The 22,044-nt window shown below is 44.2% G+C and overlaps 1 protein-coding gene across 4 annotated transcripts in view; it reads left to right on the top strand.

Annotated features, from left to right (window-relative positions):
• Positions 1 to 703: 703 nt before the first annotated feature.
• PRTFDC1 (phosphoribosyl transferase domain containing 1) overlaps positions 704 to 22,044 on the top strand; it is a 93,523-nt gene continuing 72,182 nt past the window's right edge. For 2 of the 4 annotated variants that reach the window (XM_060006220.1, XM_060006219.1), the window contains exons 1-3: positions 3,726 to 3,997; positions 10,635 to 10,741; positions 16,526 to 16,709. In XM_060006220.1, the coding sequence (XP_059862203.1) occupies positions 3,950 to 3,997; positions 10,635 to 10,741; positions 16,526 to 16,709 (339 nt within the window). In that variant the 5' untranslated portion in view covers positions 3,726 to 3,949. Of the gene's footprint in view, positions 796 to 1,773; positions 1,840 to 3,725; positions 3,998 to 4,408; positions 4,606 to 10,634; positions 10,742 to 16,525; positions 16,710 to 22,044 lie in introns of those variants that run through there. The other 2 variants (XM_060006217.1, XM_060006216.1) reach the window with 2 other exon arrangements.

Genomic DNA, 22,044 nt, shown 5'->3' with positions numbered 1-22,044 from the left:
TCTGAAGCAGCCCAGCACTTACTGTTGATGATACTACTCATGCCTGATATTACTGCAAAAGAACAGGCAAATTTATCCTCCGCGTTCTTCAGTGGAAGGTTAATTACCAGTGAAAGTGTAATAATGCAAAACGTAATTCTGAATGTAGCTCCTGGGTTTCTTTGTAAGAACCGTTATGGAGACATTATTTCTTTTTACTCTAAGACTACGCATTGGATCCAGTCTGCTTCAAACAAGAAGCCAGGAAAGAGGGCTTGCTATGCTAATTGAATACTAATTAGGCTTTTGCTTAAATTGTTGTGTGTTACAATTATTTGCAACTATATTTTTTTCTATATTTATGTTGAGGGGAAAAAAAAATACCTGAAAGGTAGCAAGATTCTTACTTAGCCTGAATATCTGGAAGAAAGTATCTTTCCACTTTTTTTGTTTTTTTTGTACTTGTAACATTTGTAAAGGGTTTTGTTCTGCACTAAGAAAAAGCAAAATATCATCATCATTATTACTGGCCTTTGTTCACAATGGATTTCATCCAGACTCTAATCAGTTACTCTGTGACTAACAATCTGAGTCATTAAGTTTCACATGTTTATGGATTTCAACACAATTCCCAGGCTGAGCGTTTTTTTGTTTATTTTCATGTTTCAGGACTCAAAAAACTAAATGCCCTTCCGGATTTCGAATGTGGTATCACTGAGTGACTGGCTCTGAACAACTCAGCACATAGACTGAATCACTCCTTCAACAACAGATTAACATTGGCAAAAGGTCAAGAACTAACCAAACTGGCAAAAGGTTAGTATATACTTTTAGGACAAAGTCTTTAGCCTGGTGGAGAATTCAGGTAAACATAAATATTTGTGTTTACACCATGGTAATGGTACTAGACAGTTTCAGAATTGAAAATGCAGGAACCTCCAACTAAAAGGGGATTAAGAGAAGGACAAAAAAATGCAAGTATATTTACTGGTTATTAACTTTGTAAAGATCTACGTCTTTATCCTTACAGCTTCTTCAAGGGAGTATCAGAAAATGGACAATCTGAGCTAAAATATCCTTTTTTATGGAAAATTCCATTATTTTAATAATTTTCTCTTTCTACTGTATCCATTCTCATACCAGTCCCATCTTGTCCCTAGATTATAACTGTCTGTGGTTGGTCACCCTACACCCATCTTAAAAATGCAATTACCCTCTCATTTTCCCATCAAATAACTTTATAAACATTTGGTCACACATTGTCACAGCATCTCCAATTAATAACACAGTTATTAATTAATTAATAACAGTTTTATAGCACTCTTCAAAGGATCCTCTTGCATGTTAGCTCATGTTAATCTCATCTTCATATGCAGTAGAGCAGAAATGTATTGCCTCTCTCACCGATGAGAAAATTGAGGCATATTGATGGATGTAATTGGCTTAGCCTCAGTGGCTCACGTCATATGGATTATTGCTAGAAAAATCAGAATCCTGGTCTGAAGCCATTGCACTAGACACATAACAGAAATTTGATATTTAAAAAGAATTTTTGCCTCTGAGTCCTCATATGCAAGATTAAGAGTAAAGTCTGGACAAATGATTTGTTATTCTTGGGTATCATCGGTTCTTGCAAATGCTATTTGTGATATCAAATGTATATTGTATTACATTAATGCTGTCCGAAGTATAGAAGTATAAGTAGATCACACAAAATGTTATCAAAATATAAAAAGATAATAAATAAAATGAATTTAAAAAAATGATTTGTGCATCATTCTGTATCCTTCATAGGATGTCCTATGGGTCTCTACGGGATGTTCTTGAGTGTGCATTCTTAAGATTCCTGTTGTCATTCAAGTAAGTGACTTTTTTTTTTTTTCTTGTGAACCTATTGGATTTTACATTTAATTAATGGCCTTTCTAAGGAAAGATTTATCTACCATATCCTTTACATCTTCCACAGTGCCTGGGCTGGGCACACAGTAGTAGCTTTTTTGTGTGTGTGTGTGGTACGCGGGCCTCTCACTGTTGTGGCCTCTCCTGTTGCAGAGCACAGGCTCTGGACACGCAGGCTCAGCAGCCATGGCTCACGGGCCCAGCCGCTCCGCGGCATGTGGCATCCTTCTGGACCGGGGCACGAATCCATGTCCCCTGCATCGGCAGGCAGACTCTCAACCACTGTGACACCAGGGAAGCCCAGTAGTAGCTTTCTGATTTCAGTAGAGCAGCTACATCTGTAACCTATTTTGAAGTTTCTTGTCCCTAAGGCCCATGTACCAACACTGAGCATCCTATGGGTAAATTTGATTTTGCAGCAGTAAGACAGTGGGATTCCTTAAGGCATGGTTGGTGAACCATTGCATCACATTCACCTGAGTGTCTTGGTGCAGATGTCTGAGTCTGAACACAGAGCTTCTCCACCATAACCTACCGAGTAGGCGGGTGGCTGCCTCCCCAAAAGAGTCTTCTGAACTCTAAAGTTGGATCACCACTTTTCAGTTTCTGGAAGTTTTAATGACTTTGGTTGTGAAGATGCTTCCTGGGCCTGGTCTTTGACAATGAAAATAGAAGATGGTCCCTCACCTTTGAGAAAAGAGGTCAGACTATAAAAATGGCCCGAAACACGGACGTCTGACACTTATCGAGAGAAAATGTTTACCTGTGCAGGAAACACTGTCTCCCAGTTTATGAGAGCCAGCCCACAAGCACAGCACCTAATTTCAGCAATCCACGAGGCTGCCTTCCTTCCACGTGCTGGCACATAGGAGAGGACAAACAGGGCTGAGCGTGGCCATGTCGGAATGACTAACATTTTTCCAACCCAGAGTGACATTACTGATTGATAACTATTTTCCCCTCAAACCAAGCAAAATCAGCATTCCTCTCCCTCCCTTGTGCCGGACCCGAAGATGAACAAAATAGTCTTTCGGAGGGGCCCGAGTTCAGCTCGGGGGCTTCAAACCTGAGCGGGGCTGCAAAGGATGAGGCGGGAGGGAAAAGACCAGGGCAATGAATGCATATAAAGGGAGGGCAGGGCCCTTGAGGAACAGACAAAGAACCGGGACCCTCATTCCGGGGAAGGCTGGGATCAGGGGTTGAATTAACAAAAGATTCATGAAAGAAGTCTTCTGAATCTGGGAACAGCGATGGCATTAAGCTGCAACCTGAAACAGTTAAAATCTGACCATACGTTCTTACAAAAGTGGCAAAGTAGATGATGTGTCAAAACTTCTCTCTTTTTTTCGCCCTGAAAGGGGTAAAGGAAAGGCCCTATTTCCCAGTCTACATCCTGTAACCGCGGGCATGGTTCAGGGACAAGCCACCGCACGGCTCTTTCAAGCTCCTCCTGGCTGGGCAGTTCGAGGATTTTAAAAACACATCATAGCTTCGCCCACAGCCGTACTTCGAGAACATCCTCTACTGCAGGCTCTTTCGCGGATTTACTTGGGATAAACAGCGCCTGAAAGTCAGCAGGAAGGACTCAAGGACCTTGTCAGCCCGAAAGCTGGGACGACAGACCCAGGGAGGCGGGGGACCTGGGCACGCTTTCTGTTCCTGTAAAAACCGAGCCGCGGGCAGCCTGGGTCTCGCGGGTCCCCGCGGGGCTCGGGCTGGGGGCTCGTAGACGGGCGGTGGCCGCAGGGGAACACGCGCGGGCGCCCGGGGGACGGCGCTGAGGTGGAGAGGACGCCGCTCCGCAGCTGCGCCCCGCGCCCCCGCCCCGGGCCCCGCCTCCCCGCCCAGCGCCCAGCGCCCGAGCAGCCGCCCGGGTTGGGGGCGCGGGCCGAGGCGCTGGAGCCGCGCCAGGCGTGGGGTCGTCGGCGCGCCGCGGCTTGGTCGCCCGGCGGCCCGGGGCGGGGCGGGCCCCCTCCCACGCCCTCCCCCCCTCCCCCCACCCCTTCCCGGCCCGTCACCATCCCGGCTTCTTCCCGCGCGCTTCTTTCCTTCCCGCTTTCCCCGGAGAAACATGGCCGGGAGCCGTGAGGAGGCGCCAGACTACGGGCGAGGCGTCGTGGTAAATGCAACTCCGGTTTCGGGGCCGAGTCGCGCGCTCCCCGCCCCTCCCTTGTTGGCACCCCCCCTTTTAGATTAAACGCCCGAAATGCATTCGGGAGAGAGCGGGCCACGGCTTTGTTCTTCCCTCCCGACGGGATCGCTTCCATCCTCCCCCTCCCCCAGCCTGACCCCCCGCTTAACATCCCTTCACCCCGTGTCCTCAGTGTCCCCCTCGCCCCCCCGCGCCAGGAATCCGCTACTCCCGCGTGAAGGCCGGGTGGCGCCGGCTCCCCACTCTCGCCGGCCACCGGGAGTCACCCCCGGGCGCCGGGCGGGCCTGCGAGGACCCCCGCGGGCCGCTCTTGTGGGCTTCCTTCCTCTCGCGCTCCCTCCTGACTCCTTCAGCGCGGGCTTCACGTGCTGTTTTCAGAAAGGGTACTGAGGGCGCTCCGGGGCAGCCAGGAAGTAAAGGATCTCTAGTGGACGGAGCTTGAGCTTGGAAACCCGGGCGAGGGCTCTTTCTGTGGGGCCTCTGCGCGAGCTCAGGACACGCTAGCGCCGTCGAGCGAGCCTCTGGTTCGTCAGAAGGGAAGCAGCGCGCTGGGCCCGCTGAGCCAACTAGAGAGGGTGTGTACAGAGTAGCTAGTAGTGCGTCCGAATGAGAAGGTAGGGGAGGATGGGGTCCCAGGCCAGAGCCTCTTTATCCCTGGGGATCCCTCGAAGTCAGCCAGCGCCCGGTGGGTACCCATCGCTCGGTGGGTACCCATCGCTCGGTGTCCTGGAATCAAATCTGGTCTTGGCCTATGGCCGCTGGCTGGCTTCGGCTTGGTTTAGAATGGTCTCTATGAAAGGTGGTAGTTTTAACGTGTCAGGTTTAAAGTGATCTGTGGGTGCGGTGTGGGCTAACTTGCTACATTAAGAGTCTTTGTTCAGGGATCAGCCTGTAATGCACAGATAATCTGTGTGTGACCGGGAAGGGACTACAGGAGTAGTAACGTTCTGCTAGGAAACATCTCACAGCCTAACCGATCTGTTCAGGTTGAACCGTGTTGCCCAGTATTAATTTCAAAGCCGGGCCTTTCCTTCTTAAAGGAGGAGTTCATTTACTTATTCATTCCACTCATGTTGACTGTCCTGCTGTGTTCCAGACCGTGTTCTAGGCTCTGGGGAAACAAAAAGCCCTGTGTTGGTGGAGCTTACATTCTAGAGGGGAGCACAGGCAAGCAGTAAGAAAGCAAATACACGAAGAAGATACTTTCAGAGAGTGATATGTGCAGTGAAAAGACAAGAGCAATGAGACAGAGAGTGGTTGGCGGAGGCCTGGGGGTGCTGCTTTAGCTCAGGCAGAGCAGCCCCTCTGTGACATCTGAGCCAAGACCTGAAGGCTAAGCAGGAGGTAGCCACGTGAAGACTCTGAAGAAGGGTCTTCAAGACAGCGCCTGCCAAGGGCAAAGAAATCATTACATTCTGAGAAGGAATCGTGACATCCAGTTTATGCTTTAAAAAAAAAAAGGTCATTCCAGTTGCCATGGAGAGGATGGTCAGGCCTAGATTTCGGGTGAGTTGGAGGGGGATGAAAATTCTGGACAAGTTGAGTCTCTAGTGCCTGTAAAGCCTATGGGTCAGGATGCACAGGAGGCAATTTGAAACTCCTGTTTGGAATTCAGGAGGGTGATTGGTTAGATTCGGAAATTGTCAGCAAATAGAAAAATATCTGATGCCTGGCAGTGGACAGGGATGCCCAGTGAACATGGAGAAGAAATGTGAAACTATTGTTAAGGGTAGAAAGCCCCAAATGTAACAGGCCGAGTGTCTGGGAGAAGCCAGATAAGGAGACCAAGAAGGAGTAGCAAAGTAGGAGAGAGCAGACGGGGTGGTAGGTGCCTAGGGAACAGAGTTTTGTGGAGGTGAGGATAAGAGGTCAGCAGGAGGGACAGATGCCTCAGGAAGAGCAAGTGGCATCAAGATGGAAAAGACGAAGCCATCAGAAGTGAGAATCTTTTAAACAACTATTCCATCAGTAGAATGGTTAAAATATAGTACTAGTATCTAATAATAGTCTTAAAAATGAATGAGGTCAGTCGATATGACTAATAGGAATGGTAGATTGTTAAAGTCTAAAAAGCAAATGATGGAACAGTAAGTAGCCCGATCTATCACTGCTAAAAGAAGCTTTCTCAAAAGCAAGGTAATTTGGTGAAAGAAGCAGGAAGGTTGTGAGAGGGTCCACCAAGGCTGGAAATAATCAAGGTATAATGGAGATCATCCCTGCATTTATGTCATTCTCTCCAGTAGGACTTGGGATAATTACATTAATATCAAGTTGGATATGGGCAGGCAAGGCAAATTCAGAATGAATTCAAGGTGCTGATGGAAGGGTCGAGAGGAAGAGGAAAGCTTAGTAGGGTAGGTATACTGGGAAAGCAGAGAGCGCTCAAGGATGGGTTGGAAAAAATCAAAGGGAAATTTTAGTACCAGTGGGTAAGGGGGCAGGTAGTAATGGCAAGTATTTATTGAGCACTTACTATGTGGTTTTCCTGTATGATTCATTTAATCCTCACAAATCTTTGAGGTAGGGATATTATAATCCCCATTTTACAGAGGAGGAAACTGAGGCAATGCTAAGCAATTGCCAAGGTCACATGATTAGCGGATGGCAGAAGCAGAAGTTGAAGCCAGCTTTCCAGCACTGTGCTACCTGGGAAGCTGTGCTTCTGGAGAAGAATGTCAAAGGGGAGGCTGCTGGGACGGACGGGATGTGGCTAAGGTGGACTAGAGGCGAAGTCGTTTGAGCTAAGGTAGGTGAAGTTACTACAAGATGGAGTAGCTAGAAGGATCATCAAGGTGTGTATTGGAGTGTCCAGAAATGAGGTGGAGAAGTCAAGTCTGAGTTGGTAGAAACTTGGTGTTAAAGATGGCAAGGGACATAGAGCCAGATGACTTGAGCCTAAAATGAGAAATACAGTTCGTGCAAGAGAAGGGAAAATGAAGAGACTGACGATGGCTCTCGCCTACAAATGGCTTTCAGTTTACTCGGGGAGGTAGGACATTAGTAGATTATTAACAGTAAATGGGAGCAAGTGCTAATTACCAAATCGGAGATGTACACCCTGAGTTCGGAAACTTTGCTCAGGATAGACTGGCTGCCAGTGTCCCCCCTACCACCCGCACACACACACCGCAGCTGGTATATCTTTGTTGCTTCTCAGGGAGAGAAAAGATTTCTCTACCTCTCTGGTCTTTGGGGATCAAGTTATTAGATATGGTTTACTTTTACAGAACCATTAGCAAAGAAGCGTAGTTAGTGCCCTACACATGTGAGTTTGGTAGGAGTAAGGAGAAGAGAAAATCTGAAATGATTGTGCTTCTGTTATGGCATCTCCCTCCCCCTCCCCCCATGGAAACGACTTTACTAGATGTGATGAGTTTCCCCTTCCGGGTACAGAACCCCCCACAGAAGAGGAAGGCATGCAGGATACAGGATGTTATTTGGTCTGTGGAGCCCCCCTTCATTCCCCTGGTAGCAGAACCTGGGACCCTTCTTTGAGGACACAGCTTCGATTCAGTTTCTCAACGTGTGGCTCTGAGGCATCCCTCACAGTGCACCCCCTTCCCTGGCTCTGGGGCTGGACCAGTAACCCCAGCTGGGCCAGTTGACGTTCTTGTCTGGGATTCCCAGAAGCAGAACTGTGGGACGAGACTCCCTTCCTCTCTAACAGTGGACGGGTGGATGTGAACCTGAAATTGGCGGCCGCCGTGGTCACTGCCTGAAGGAGAGAGTAGGGCCCAGGCTTTGGGGCTTAGCAGCAGAGAGGAGCCAAGGTTAGCTTTTTTTTTTTTTTTTTAAAGATGTTGATGCAAATACATTTTAAAAAATTAAAAAAATTTTTTTGGTTGCTTTGGGTCTTCGTTGCTGCACGTGGGCTTTCTCTAGTTGTGGCGAGCGGGGGCTACTCTTTGTTGGGGTGTGCGGGCTTCTCATTGCAGTGGGTTCCCTTGTTGCGGAGCACGGGATCTAGGCGTGCAAGCTTCAGTAGTTGTGGCGCGTGGGCTCAGTGGTTGTGGCTGGCGAGCTCTAGAGTGTAGGCTCAGTAGTTGTGGCGCACGGGGTTAGTTGCCCCGCGGCACGTAAGATCTCCCCGGACCCGGGCTCGAACCCATGTTCCCTGCCTTGGCAGGCGGATTCTTAACCGCTGCGCCACCAGGGAAGTCCCCCAAGATTAGCTTTTTGTATGTGTTTCCAAACTATTTTTCTCCCTAGGGGATACAACTTGAAAAATAAGGCAAGACATATTCTAAGCAAAAAAATTTATTTCTGATGACTTAGAAAGAAGGTCTTCAGTATATCTTCCAATGGGGAAAAGAGAGTCCGAAGGAGTTCCGGGGTTTGGATGTGGTGTAAAGCGGCTCAGTGTGTTTGTCACTTCCCCAGCTTGGCCATATTTTGCGTCTTTGAACAGAGAAGGCATTGTTCTGAATAAACTTAGAGCATATTATCTGTGAGACTGAAACTATTTAAAGACTTCTTGTTTTGATTTTTCAAAAAGCAGATGAATAACATAATTATCAGCAGTTCCTAGCAGCCTCCATTCCTTCAGGTCTAGGACGCATTTACAATGCAATTTGTATGCACTATTAAGGATAAACCCGTGGTTCCCTCATTTCTAATTGTCTTTTATCTCTACAGTGAAAACTCACTATTTCAGACTCATTGGGAAATAGGCTGGTTTGGCTGATAGGATAGTTTTAGAGAAACACGTTGCTTCTACTTTGAAATTTACAGCTTTAGCTAGGGTAATAAAACTTTGGCAGGTAGGTGTAAAGCACTTCTTTAAATTAATGAACACATGTAATTTGTAAGTAAACTATTGATGTTTCAGTACATCTAACTGGTTAACATTTACTGCAGCGTTCTGTAGACCAGATACTGATGTAAGAGTTTTATGTCCATTATCTGTCTTATTTAATCCTTGAAATAGCCATATGAGGTAGGCATCGGCTCCATTTTATAGATGAAAACACTGTGACCCAGAGAGGTTAAAATGCCCAAGGTCTAACAGCTAGTAAATTCACCCCCGGGTGTGTTAGACTTCTAAGCCATGCTCTTAATCATTACTCCATGCTGCCTCTGAGCTACAGATAACCAGTACAGTTTTTATATGTAGGTTTGTGTTGTCATTTTATCATTCTTTTCTTTCTGGGGGCATCATTTATTAAGCATTTATTATATACCTGGAGATGTGCTAGGAACTCTAAGTACGTTATCTGCTCTGTCTTTTTATCCTCGAAACAACCCTGTCCGTGGGTTTTATTGTGTTTTATTTAAAGGAGGGGGAAATGAGGCTCAGGTGTAATTTTCCTAACATCATAGTAAGTGTCAGAGCTGAGCCCTAGAACATGGGCTAGAGAGTCTCTGAGATTCAGCCAGGCAGGGGGTACTGCAGGGTTTCTGTGGTGGGAAGAGTGGCCACTGGTTCATGCTGCTGCCTCTGGGAGGGCTGCAAGAGGTAGGGTGGGTAGTGTGTGTCGTCTGGCAGGGGAGCCAGAAAGTGCTGTGCCCTTGGGTTAGCTCCCTGGGGCCTGGCGCTGGTCAGGCTTCTCGTCTGGTCTGTGTCGTGGTCTGCCAGTGCATCTTCTGGAATCTCCTCATGTTCAGCTGGCGGTTCAGGCTCTGACCAGCCGTTGTGGTGTTGATGGTGGCAGCAGACCCCAGGAGTTCTCAGGGTAGAAGCCAGAGTTACTCTGTGCAGATTCAACAGTTGCCACCAGCTGATTTGCTGGTCAAGGCAGAGCAGATGTGATGCTCTTCAAATACGCAGATGGGGGCTTCCCTGGTGGCGCAGTGGTTGAGAGTCCGCCTGCCGATGCGGGGAACACGGGTTCGTGCCCCGGTCTGGGAAGATCCCACATGCCGCGGAGCGGCTGGGCCCGTGAGCCATGGCCGCTGAGCCTGCGCGTCCGGAGCCTGTGCTCCGCAATGGGGGAGGCCACAGCAGTGAGAGGCCCGTGTACCGCAAAAAAAAAAAAAAACAAAAAAAAAACTTTATTCCTAAAAAATGCTGAGAGCATCATCTGACGACACAAGGGTGCCATAAACCTTCAATTTGTAAAAAGCATACTATCTGCAAAGCGCAATAAAACGTGTGCCTGTAATTACAAACATAATTTTACTTATAAATTGTATAAGTAAATTGTATATTTACATATGTGCACTCCTACAAACAATGCTGTCAGGTTAGCTGTAAGGCATTAAGTTGGTATTTTATCTTGTGATGCCAAACGTCAGGAATGGAGTTCCCTGTTCACTTCAGTAGGTCCTTCGTCTGGTTACGTGAAACCCACCTGGCTTCTCATAGGTTGACGGAATATAATTTTTAAAAAAACTTATTTGGCTGTACCAGGTCTTAGTTGCAGCTTGCGGGAACTAGTTCCCTGGCCCGGGATCGAAGCCAGGTCCCCTGCGTTGGGAGCACGGAGTCTTAACTGCTGGACCACCAGGGAAGTCCTGTGGAATATAATTTAATGCCATATGGATTATCAGACCTAGTCTGTTTTCAATATTATTCTTTTTTTTCAAAGGATGCTCTTGTTTATTTATGTTTCTTAAAATAAATTTCCAATGAAAAATATTGTAACCAAGATAATTTGATTTACAGATTATGGACGACTGGCCAGGCTATGACTTGAATTTGTTCACGTACCCACAGCACTATTACGGAGATTTGGACTATGTCCTCATCCCCCATGGCATCGTTGTGGACAGGTGAGTGCTTTTTGCTGTGTAAGTTTTGTCTAGCCCTCTCCTGTGTGAATCAAACGGTACACCTGGGGACCCTATTCCGGTGTCTCTTCTATATAACGGTACACAGAACTTTTATACTACAGAGAATTTGGAATAAAATAAATCTGTGCTTTACATGAACTAGTTCCTGGGATATTTGTTCAGGGGAAATGGTGAGAAGGCTATACATACGGAAGGTGTTACATCACAAGTAACAGCCTCAAAATAACAATGTCCTGTACAAACTGATGAAAATGAGGGTTGGGAAAGCGTTTGTCTCACGTTTTTCACAGACTCTTAACCAGGGACGGTTAAGAGGTGACCTTTGCTTTCACAGGCCACACCCCTGAAGGCTTTTCCTGCGACTTGTATTTATCTCAAATAAGTCTTTTCTCACAGGTCGGCCAGTCTGTGCGCAATTAGGTTTTCAGTGGTGATGTTTTAGAAATAGGAATATTTGCAACTTAAAAATAGCAGCACAGAACTGTTTCGCAAGTAGTGTTTCTAGTTCTTTTGGACCCGTCGACATAGATATCCTCTGGCTCCTTCCTAGCCGATTGGCTTTTCGAAAGCCAACATTTTCTTTCCTGTTCTCAGCCCCTAAGTCACCCTCACTAGTTTTTTGGTTTTCAGAGAGCCCCCTCCAGTTCAGCCCACCACAGCCTTCAGGACTGATAGGTCCTATCCCTTTAACAAGGCTTCCTTAACGCCCCGACTCTTGCCTTTCCATGGACCTCTAATTTCTCGTACAAAGATCAAGTACTTAAGCCTTCACATTTATATGAAAAGCAAGCTTCATGGATTTCAGACTCAGAAATTGGGGCGGGAGAGGCTCTAAGAAGCAGGAGAAACTGAAACTTCGGGCTCCCCGCTCTACCCTTTTCCTTAAGCCGTTGTATTTCTGCCTCTGTTTTTTTAAGCTGTTATATTCTTCTGAGTTAACATTTAACTTGTAAAATAGATCCTCAGCCAAAGGAAAGTTTGAAAAGCACTGGATGGTCACTATTCCCAGGATATTATCTTTCCATCAGTGCCCGTCTGTAAGCAAAAGGAAATGTCATTCTCTCGCTCACATTCTAAGAGTTTCCACTGGATAAGATCTGCACCTTGTGCATCCTCTCAAACTATAGTATATTATTAAAATAAGGTCTAGTTTGTGGTTTCTCACAGCCTCAGGTGGCCTTCCATGGTATACAAGTTTTAATCCTTGAAGGGAAAACAGGTTCTGTGATGAAATAAATGTAAGAAATTTGGCATCTCCCAACTTGCTAGACCTCCATGTTGGCAATTCATATTAAAGATACAGATTCCTGCAAAGAAAGGGGAGGGGTAGGGAAGGAATCTGCTTGACTTTAGCAGTTAAAGCACCTTTTCTGTGTAGTGGGTGTCTTTGTACTCAATTCACTTCTTAATAACTCTCAGAAGCGTTTTCTCTTCACACGAGTTTGGGAACCCCTGGTTTAAACAAATTCCTGCTTTTCTCATCTGAAAATTAATTTATGACTTAAGTTAATTGCATCCTGATTTAGTACACAATTGAATCCTGGTAAGGTTACCAGTTCCCTCTACAGGAGACTTACCCAGTGAACTTGTAAAAATACATAATCTTAAGCTTTTTGTCTAGAAATTCTGATTCAGTGGTCTGGAGTGGCGTCCCAAGAATGCCCTTTCCCACCTTTAAAATGAATTTATTAAGATATAATTTACATACTACAAAACTCACCCATTGTAGGTAAATGACTCAATGATTTTTGGTACATTTTTATGGTGAGGCAACCATCACCACCATCGTTTTACAATATTTCTCTCATCACCGAAAGTTTGTTGTCAGTCTCTGCTCCTACCCCCACCATCAGGCAATCACTAATCTGATTTCTTTCTCTATAAATTTGTCTTTTCTGAGCACTTCATATAAATTAAATCATGCAATATCTGATTATTGATTCATCAGTTGATGGACGTTTAGATTTCTAGTTTTTGGCTATTGTGAATAATGCTTCCATGAACATTCACGTACAAGTCTTTGTGTAGGCATATCTTTTCATTTCTCTTGGAGAGGAATTCTGAGTTTCATGGTAAGTTTAAGAAACTGCCAATTATTTTCCAAAGTGGCTGCACCGTTTTACATTCCCACCAGCAGTGTTTGAGGGTTCCAGTTTCTCCACATAACTTGCCAACATCTAGTATTGTTTGTCCTTTTAATTATAGCCATTCTAGTGGATATATAAAGGTATTTCATTGTGGTTTAAATTTGCATTTTCCTAATGATTAGTGTGCTTGTTAGCTATTCATACATCTTCTTTGGACAGATGCCTATTTAAGTCTTTTGCTAATTTTGCAGTTGGGTTGTTTCTCTTCTTATTGAGTTGTAAGAGTTCTTTATATATTCTGGACACAAGTCCTTTATCAGACATATGATTTGCAAATATTTCCCACTAGTATGTGGCTTGTCTTTTCATTTTATTATTGATATCTTTTAAGGAGAATGTTGGGTGAAGTATTCTACAAATGTCAGCCAGGTCCAGTTGGTATATGGTACTGTTTCTTTCAACTGTATCCTTACTGGTTTTCTGCCTTGTTGGATCTGTCAAGTACTGAGAGAGGGGTGTTGAAGTCTCTAACTGCAATAGTGGATTCATCTACTTATTACAGTTCAATAAGTTTTTTGGTACTCTGTTGTTGGGTGCAGACGCATGAAGGACTGTTAGGTCTTCCTGGAGAATTGACCTCTTTTTAATACACTAATGTCAGTCTTTATTCCTGACAGTTTCTTTGCTCTGAGGTCTGCTTTGTCTGTAATTGATACAACTACTCCAGCTTTCTTTTGATGATGTTAACATGGTACATCTTTCTCAACCCCTTTAATCTATCTGTGTCTTTATATTTAAAATGGATTTCTTGTGGACAACATATATTAGGTGTTTTTTTGATACACTCTGACAGTCTCTGCCTTTAATTGGTGTATTTTGACAATTCACATTTAAAGTGATGATGATTGATATACTTGGTTTAATCTCTACCATATTTGTAACTATTTCCTATTCATTGCCCTTCTTTTTTTAAAATAAATTTATTTATATATTTATTTATTTTTGGCTGCGTTGGGTCTTCATTGCTGTGCACGGGGTTTCTCTCCTTGCGGCGAGCAGGGGCTACTCTTTGTTGCGGTGCGCAGGCTTCTCATTGCGGTGGCTTCTCTTGTTGCGGAGCACGGGCTCTAGGCATGTGGGCTTCAGTAGTTGTGGCACGTGGGCTCAATAGTTGTGGCTCACAGTCTCAGTAGTTGTGGAGCACGGGCTTAGTTGCTCCACGGCATGTGGGATCTTCCCAGACCAGGGCTCGAACCCGTGTACCCTGCATTGGCAGGCAGATTCTTAACCGCTGCTCCACCAGGGAAGCCCCTGCCCTTGTTCTTTGTTTCTTTTTTTGTCTGCCAGTCTGTGAAAACTGTCTCCCCCACAATGTGTAGCCTCTGATGATGTGCAGTTTATTTTTCTTGTTTTTCCTTATAAGTTTTGCTCACCAGAGTTCATGCTTGTGTCTGAATAGCTTAATCTTCAGCCTAAGATTGGGTAGAGATTGTACTCAGACACCTTGAGCCAGGGAGGCCTCCACTCTTTGCTGATGAATGTGTGTGGGAGCCTGGCAAGCACATTCAAATTTCCAGCCTTTTTCAAGCCTTCCCTGGCTTTTACTTTCCACTGAGCTTTCCTGTGTCTCTGCCGCGTGGGTTTATGGGCTCCACCATTCAGGGATATGTGGTGGCCTGGGCCCACACTAGTCTCTGCAGTGCATATGCACAGCTTCTGGTTGACTTGGGGTATGTGGAGAGTTTATTATGTGCCCCTCTCCCATGACTGTAACCTCCTGGAACTCTCTATTAAATCTGTGACTAGTCTGCTAGTTAGTTGCTCAAACAGGACTGCAATTTCAGGATAACGGGGCCCCTGGCCCTCCCTGTTCGCATGCTACCAAGATGGCCATGTTAACTGATGGTGTTCCCCATCGGGTGAGCAGTGCCCCACCCTGCTTGACTACCCGGTTGAACAGTAGAGCAGATTGGGGGCCAGGGAGAGGGGACCATTCTCAGACAAGAATACCACAGATCTGTGCTGTTTATACCCAGTGTTCAGTGTTTTCATGAATAAATGATTCTCAGTTTGGTGCATGCCTTTGGTTGATTTCCAGAGCGCTGAAATAGTTGCTTTTGACAGTTTTGTCCGACTTTCTACTTTCTCTTTGTGAGGAGGATGTGTTGACCTCCTCACTGCATCATGCTGGAAACAAGTGTCCCTTTTTATAGAATATCTGGCATGCTGGGGACTTTCCTGGCGGTCCAGTGGTTAAGACTTCGCCTTCCAATGCAGGGGATTCGGGTTCGATCCCTGGTTGGAGAGCTAAGGTTCCACATGCCTCATGGCCAAAAAAACCAAAACATAAAACAGAAGCAGTATTGTAACAAATTCAATAAAGGCTTTAAAAATGGTCCACATCAAAAAAATTCTTTAAAAAAGGAATATTTGGGGCTTCCCTGGTGGCGCAGTGGTTGAGAGTCCGCCTGCCGATGCAGGGGACACAGGTTCGTGTCCCGGTCCGGGAAGATCCCACATGCTGCGGAGCGGCTGGGCCCGCGAGCCATGGCCGCTGAGCCTGCGCGTCCGGAGCCTGTGCTCCGCAACGGGAGAGGCCACAACAGTGAAAGGCCTGCGTACCGCAAAAAAAAAAAAAAAAAAAAAAAAAAAAAAAAAAAAAAATATATATATATATATATATATATATATATATATATATAAAAGGAATATTTGGTATGCTGATGTACGTTTCGTTGATCATATTTTGAGACACATTACATGAACCCCTGGTTGTCATTTTATATGTATATGCATGCACATATACACACACAAATAAAAAACTATAAAAATATATAAAGTGTATATATTACATATTTAAAACATAGGTGATATAATATTTTATTTTTTCACATCATTCACTTCATCTGTTTTAAATCTAATTCAGTTTGAGGTGCCAGTGGGAATATTTTAGAAAGTGTGCGCCTTCGATCCTACCTTCATTCAAGGTTTTAGTGTTGTATGGGTGTATGGGCAATGGACTTATACATATGAAACAATGAGAAAAAATACAATGACAGTTCCACATTAGGTGTTGGATGCCAGCCCAAGGCTGCATCGTGGTAGAACTTCAGGAGACACCATTCAAACTGTGATCTGTGGAGATGGTGTCCACTGAGATTGCCCAGAGCACCTCTCATAGAGGTAACGTGTTATCTTCATCAAATATAAGTCAAATATTATTCTTTCGATAGTTATTGTGGTCTTGACTTTTCCTCCAGTCTCGTCTAACGTGGTCAGGTGGGTGAGTCATCCTCCATTTCCTTCTTCTCTGCTCTAAAGGGAACGTAATATCACCACATACCATCATAGCCTCGTTAAAGCTAACAGCGAGGCTCTGTAGTGATCAAATAATAGCCTTCGTGATCTTTGACATCATATTTTACACCTTAATCATTTTTTGTGATGCAGAGGAGCAAAAATGTATGATTGATGATGTGGTTATTAGAAATATGTTTTGAACACTTTCTCTTTATCCAACTTTAACAGAGCTTCTTGATCATTCTGTCTCCCAAGCCCTTCTCCACATTCTCCTGCATAATCTAATATGTAGAGTACATCATGCATTTTTTGGGAAAGGAACAAAAATGCTCAGAAGTAGTCATGCTTTAATATATCTTTTAATCCCTTCTTTCAGAATTGAACGGCTGGCTAAGGATATTATGAAAGACATAGGATACTGTGACATTATGGTCCTGTGTGTACTTAAAGGAGGCTACAAGTTCTGTGCAGATCTGGTAGAACACCTTAAGAACATCAGTCGAAATTCCGATAGATTTGTCTCTATGAAGGTTGATTTCATCAGACTAAAAAGTTACAGGGTAAGTTATGATTTACTCCATTTTCATTATATGATGTTCAGAATGAACAGTGCTATAAATCAAAGAACTAATAATATTATGAAGATGAAGGATGTATTTTATTTTAATTTGCAAGATACTACAACCTGTAATTCAGATAATATTCTTTGGGCAGGGGGAACCCTCCTATTTTATTTCCCATGTAGGGAAAGATGATTCAGGAATGATTCATGCTTTTTTTATGGTTATAAAGTTGAGTGGTTATTTCCTGGTGCCTAGTCTCACCAACGGCTGTGTTGAGAATGAGTATTAAGGAAGTCCAGTGAATACAGACGTGTTTCTGCTCTGGATGTCACTGTTGGCCCTGGAGACCTGTGGGAGGGTGTCCCCCCCAGAGAGGAGTGTTAGTACTTGGGTGACTGTGGTCAGGGCCTGGAGGTAGAGAAGTAAAACCTGTAGGGACAGTGAGTTATCAAGAGCAACGAGAAACTTCCACCAGTCTGTGCTGGGTTTTCTTGGCCACCACTGGATGGAATTGAGAGAGATTATTCTCCAAGGACGTCTGCCCTTAGCCTTCCCCTCTTTTCTCTATGCTGTTGCCTTTTGTGATGCTTTTTAAAAAAATATTTATTTATTTATTTATTTATTTATGGCTGCACTGGTTCCTCGTTGCTGCGCACAGGCTTTCTCTAGTTGTGGCGAGTGGCGGCTACTCTTCGTTGCGGCACGCGGGCTTCTCACTGCAGTGGCTTCACGTTGCAGAGCACAGGCTCTAAGGCACGCCATCTTAGTAATTGTGGCGCACGGGCTAAGTTGCTCTGCGGCATGTGGAATCTTCCCGACCAGGGCTCGAACCTGTGTCCCCTGCATCGGCAGGCGGATTCTTAACCACTGCGCCACCAGGGGACCCAGATAAGCTCTTTTTGATGAACTCAGAGTCGATTGACTAATCACCTAATCATGGGAGTGAATTCCTATTATATTTACAAGTCACACCCGCACGTAAGTGGAGGAGATTATACACAAAGGGTGTGTACACGGGGGGATAGGGATGGGAGGGCATCTTAGAATTCTGCCTACCATTCTCTTTCTTTGACTCAATTGCCTCAGCTTTTGAGTATCTGGCAAATTAGTTCTTATTTCTTAAGATACTCTATTTTCCTGATGACCTCTCAGGGCAGGATGAAGCTGGGGTTTTTTTGTTTTTGTTTGTTTGTTTTTGCAGACATCTTAAACCTAATTTATTGGTTTCATCTTCTCTTAAAAATCTTTTCTCTCTTGAGGTGTCTTTTATCCTGATTTAAGTAGCTGTTCTTCCTTCTTTTTTTTTTTTTTTTTTTTTTTTTTTTGCGGTACACGGGCCTCTCACTGTTGTGGTCTCTCACTGTTGTGGCCTCTCCCCCTGTGGAGCACAGGGTCCAGACGCGCAGGCTCAACGGCCATGGCTCACGGGCCCAGCCGCTCCACGGCATGTGGGATCTTCCCGGACCGGGGCACGAACCCTTGTCCCCTGCATCGGCAGGCAGACTCTCAACCTCTGCGCCACCGGGGAAGCCCTGTGCTTCCTTCTTAGAAGACTTTTCTTTCTTTTTTACTTGACTCTGATTCTTACTGTATTTTTCCCCAGGAAACAGCTTTTTAAAAAAATCTTTTAAAATCTTAAAAAAGTTAAAGTGAGGTTTATTGAAGCATAATTTACATGCAGTAGAATTTCCCTCTTTTAGTTTGCAGTTCTATGAATTTTGACAGATGCATACGGTCATGTAAGTCGCCACAATCAAGGCATAGCACAGCCCTTACCACAAAAAATGCCCTTGTGTCCCTTGGTAGTTAATCCTTTCCCCAGGCCCCAGGCTCTGGCAACCACTGATCTATTTTCTGTCCCTGGAGTTTTGCTCTTTGCAGAATGTCGTATAATGTAATCAAGTATCATGTGGCCTTAGTAAATCTGTAAAGCTTAGCATCATTCATTTGAAATTCATCGCTATTGTTGTGTGTCCCAGTGGTTCATTTCTTGTTGTCAAGTAGGATTTCATTATCTGGATGCACCAGTTTTAAAATCATTCATCAGCTGAAGGGTGTTTGGTTTGTTCCCTTTTTGGGGTGATTATGAATCAGGCGGCTCTAAATATTCACCTGCATGTTTCTGTATGTACTTATGTCTTTGTTTCTCTTGAGTAAATTTGTCTTGAGATTCCTAGGTCATACGGGGAGTAGACCTAAGAAATTGCCAAGCTGTTTTCCAAAGTGATTGAATAATTTTGCTTCCACACCAACGTGCGTGAGAGTTCCAGTTGCTTCACATTTTTGGCAACACTAGGTATTGTCAGGATTTCTTTATTTTCTTTGTTTTTTGACCCATTCAGCTAGCTGATGGCATTTAATTTGGATTTCCCCGGTGAATAATGATGTTGAGCATCCTTTCATTGAGTAATCGTTGCTTAATTCAAGGTCATGAAGATTTTATCCTCTATTTTCTTCACAAAGTTTCCTAGTTTTAAATTTAGATCTAGGTGTGTGATCCGTGTTGTGTTAACTTATTAATATGGTACAGATCAAGGTTTTTTTTTTTTTTTGGCAAGTGAGTGTCCACTTGTTCCAAGATCATTTGATGAAAAGACTGTTTTTTTCCATTGAATTGCCTTTGATCTTTGACTGGAAATCAATTGCCTGTATGTGCATGGGTCTATTTCTGAGCACTCTGTTCAGTTCTGTTCATCTACGTGCTTATTCTTTGGTCAATACCACACTGTTTTGATTACTGTGTCTGTATAGAAGTCTGGAAATCAGGTAGTATGTGTCCTCCAACTTTGTTCTTCTTCATAACTGTTTTAGCTATTCTAGTTGTTTGTCTTTCCACATAAGTTTAAAAATCATGTTGTTGATTCCTACAGCATAACCTGTGTTCTGCACAGGTGTATCTGAGTTACATGCTTCTTCCTGGGACGCATGTTCAGAAAATGACGGCGTTAGGATGATCTGAGGGTGGAATTTTTGGTCCTACGATGTCAAATGGTCATCCATCAGATTTGCACAGGACCAGTTTAATGGTTGGGGGTCTTGACTGATTTGACCTGGGCAAGACTAACTCCGTGTTCCTGAAAAAACAACTGTACTGTAGCAGTCCATATGTCAGAGGTGTTATCTATAGGGGGTGATGAAAGGCGTCTTGTGATATATTGTCTAAGCTACGTGAAGCTTGGAGGGTATGCGGTTTTTGAAAACAAAGCAAGCTTCGTCAGTGAAGGCAAGTTACAGGATGTTATTTATTAAGCAAGTTATAGTTTAAGGGATCTAACTGATGACTGCCCTTGGTTTCACTATTATATACGGTAAGTTTTTCTTTGAATTTCAATTTCCAGTTGCCTATTGCCAGTATATAGAAATACTACTGATTTTGTGTATCAAATATTATGACTTTTCAAAACTCTCTTATTAGTTTGAATAGCTGTTTTGTAGATGCTTTTGGATTTTTCTATGAACACAATCATTTCTTCTGTGAATAGAGATGGTTTTACTTCTTTCTTTCTAATTTGTGTATTTCTTTTTATTGCTTTATTGCACTGGCTTGAACTTCCTGTACAATTCTGAATAGAAATAGTGAAGGAAAGCATTCTTGCCTTGCTCTCAGTCAGTATGATATTAACTGTTGCATCCTCAAATTTTTGATGTATTGTTTTCATTTTCATTCAACTCAGACTATTTTCAGATTTCCTTTGTGACTTCCTCTTTCACTCATGGATTATTTTTTGTTGTTTAATTTCCAAATATTTGGGGATTTTCCAGAGATAGTTCTATATGATTTCTAGTTTAATTCTGTTGCAGAAAGGATACTTTGTATGATTTCAATTCTTTTAAAGTTTTTGAGTCTTGTTTTATGGTCCAGAATACTGTCAATCTTGCTGAAACTAAAAGCATTAGGATCCATGTGAGGTTAAACAATGTTGCTAACTCTCACTGTCCATTTCTCTAAACATCCTCTATTTCACCAATGTTTTAACCTAGAGGCACACATTCTAACACTTATTATTTCATGTTTATGTGATACTAGTTCTGAACAAGCGTTTGCATTTGTATAGCTCCAAGACTATTGTGATCATTTTTGCTGCATCTCGACAGATATTTTCAAGTCACCGTATTTTTTTCCCTGGGGATAGGGCTATGGGGGCGCCTGCCCAGGGTTCTGATGAAGGAGGAAGGCAATAGTAGACTTTATTTATTATTTATTTTTGGCCGCGTTGGGTCTTCCTTGCTGTGCACGGTCTTTCTCTAGTTGCGGCAAGCGGGAGCTACTCTTCGTTGCGGTGCACGGGCTTCTCATTGCAGTGGTTTCTCTTGTTGTGGAGCACGGGCTCTAGAGCACAGGCTCAGTAGTTGTGGCACACAGACTCAGTAGTTGTGGCTCACGGCCTCAGTAGTTGTGGCACACGGGCTCAGTAGTTGTGGTTCACGGGCTCTAGAGTGCAGGCTCAGTAGTTGTGGCGCACGGGCTTGGTTGCTCCGCGGCATGTGGGCTCTTCCCGGACCAGGGCTCGAACCCTTGTCCTCTGCATTGGCAGGCGGATTCTTAACCACTGCGCCACCAGGGAAGCCCTAGACTTTCAATCTTTACCACTAGCGTCCATTCTCACACACAGCGCATTTTAGTTTTTGTCCCACCCTTAAATCCTGTAGGAGCCAAGGATAATTGTGGTGTCTCTTCTCTTCCCTTCTTACAAAATGTCCTTCCTCTTGTCCATCACCAAGGTGACGCAGATCATCTCCTGAGAGATGACCTCACGTAAAAGCCTATCTGCTCACTCAGAGCCAGCTTTTCCCCTGATTAAATTCCTCAGAAATGGGTGGAAAACCATATTCATAGACCAGGCTATGAGGTGAACAGCCCAGCTCTCTGCTCATAGAGCATAAGCTGTCCTCATCCAGAGGTGAATTCATTGCCCTCAGTTTAGTCTTGAGCTGACCATCCCTTTACACACTTGAGCTCCTTCAACATTCCCGAGGACAGAGACCTATTAAGACACCACCAAACAAGGGGAACAGGGCTATAGCTCATTTTCCTCTGAGGGTGTCTGGTGCTCCCTCATACCTCCAGACCAACTTATCGGGAGCAGACATCTGGAAAACATCTTAGCAGAAACAATGGCCACCAAGGTGTTCTCTTCATTCCTTTAGAAGTTTCTGGAGGGCAGTCAGGACTCTGGGCTGTTGTGAGTGCTGGTCAGAAGCATCATGTAGTTTTACTCCCTCCTATCCTTCTACTCTGTGATTCTTTTTAATTTTTTTTTTTTTTTTTTTTTGAGGAAAAAAGTTGGAAGTTCAGTTTACTGAGAGGCAGTGTGTCTCCTGGTCACAGCCA

This window comes from Delphinus delphis, chromosome 2, assembly GCF_949987515.2.
Source record: "Delphinus delphis chromosome 2, mDelDel1.2, whole genome shotgun sequence".
NCBI lineage: Eukaryota > Metazoa > Chordata > Mammalia > Artiodactyla > Delphinidae > Delphinus > Delphinus delphis.
Note: the sequence above shows the minus strand (reverse complement) of the source record. Positions and strands in the feature narration are given on the sequence as shown.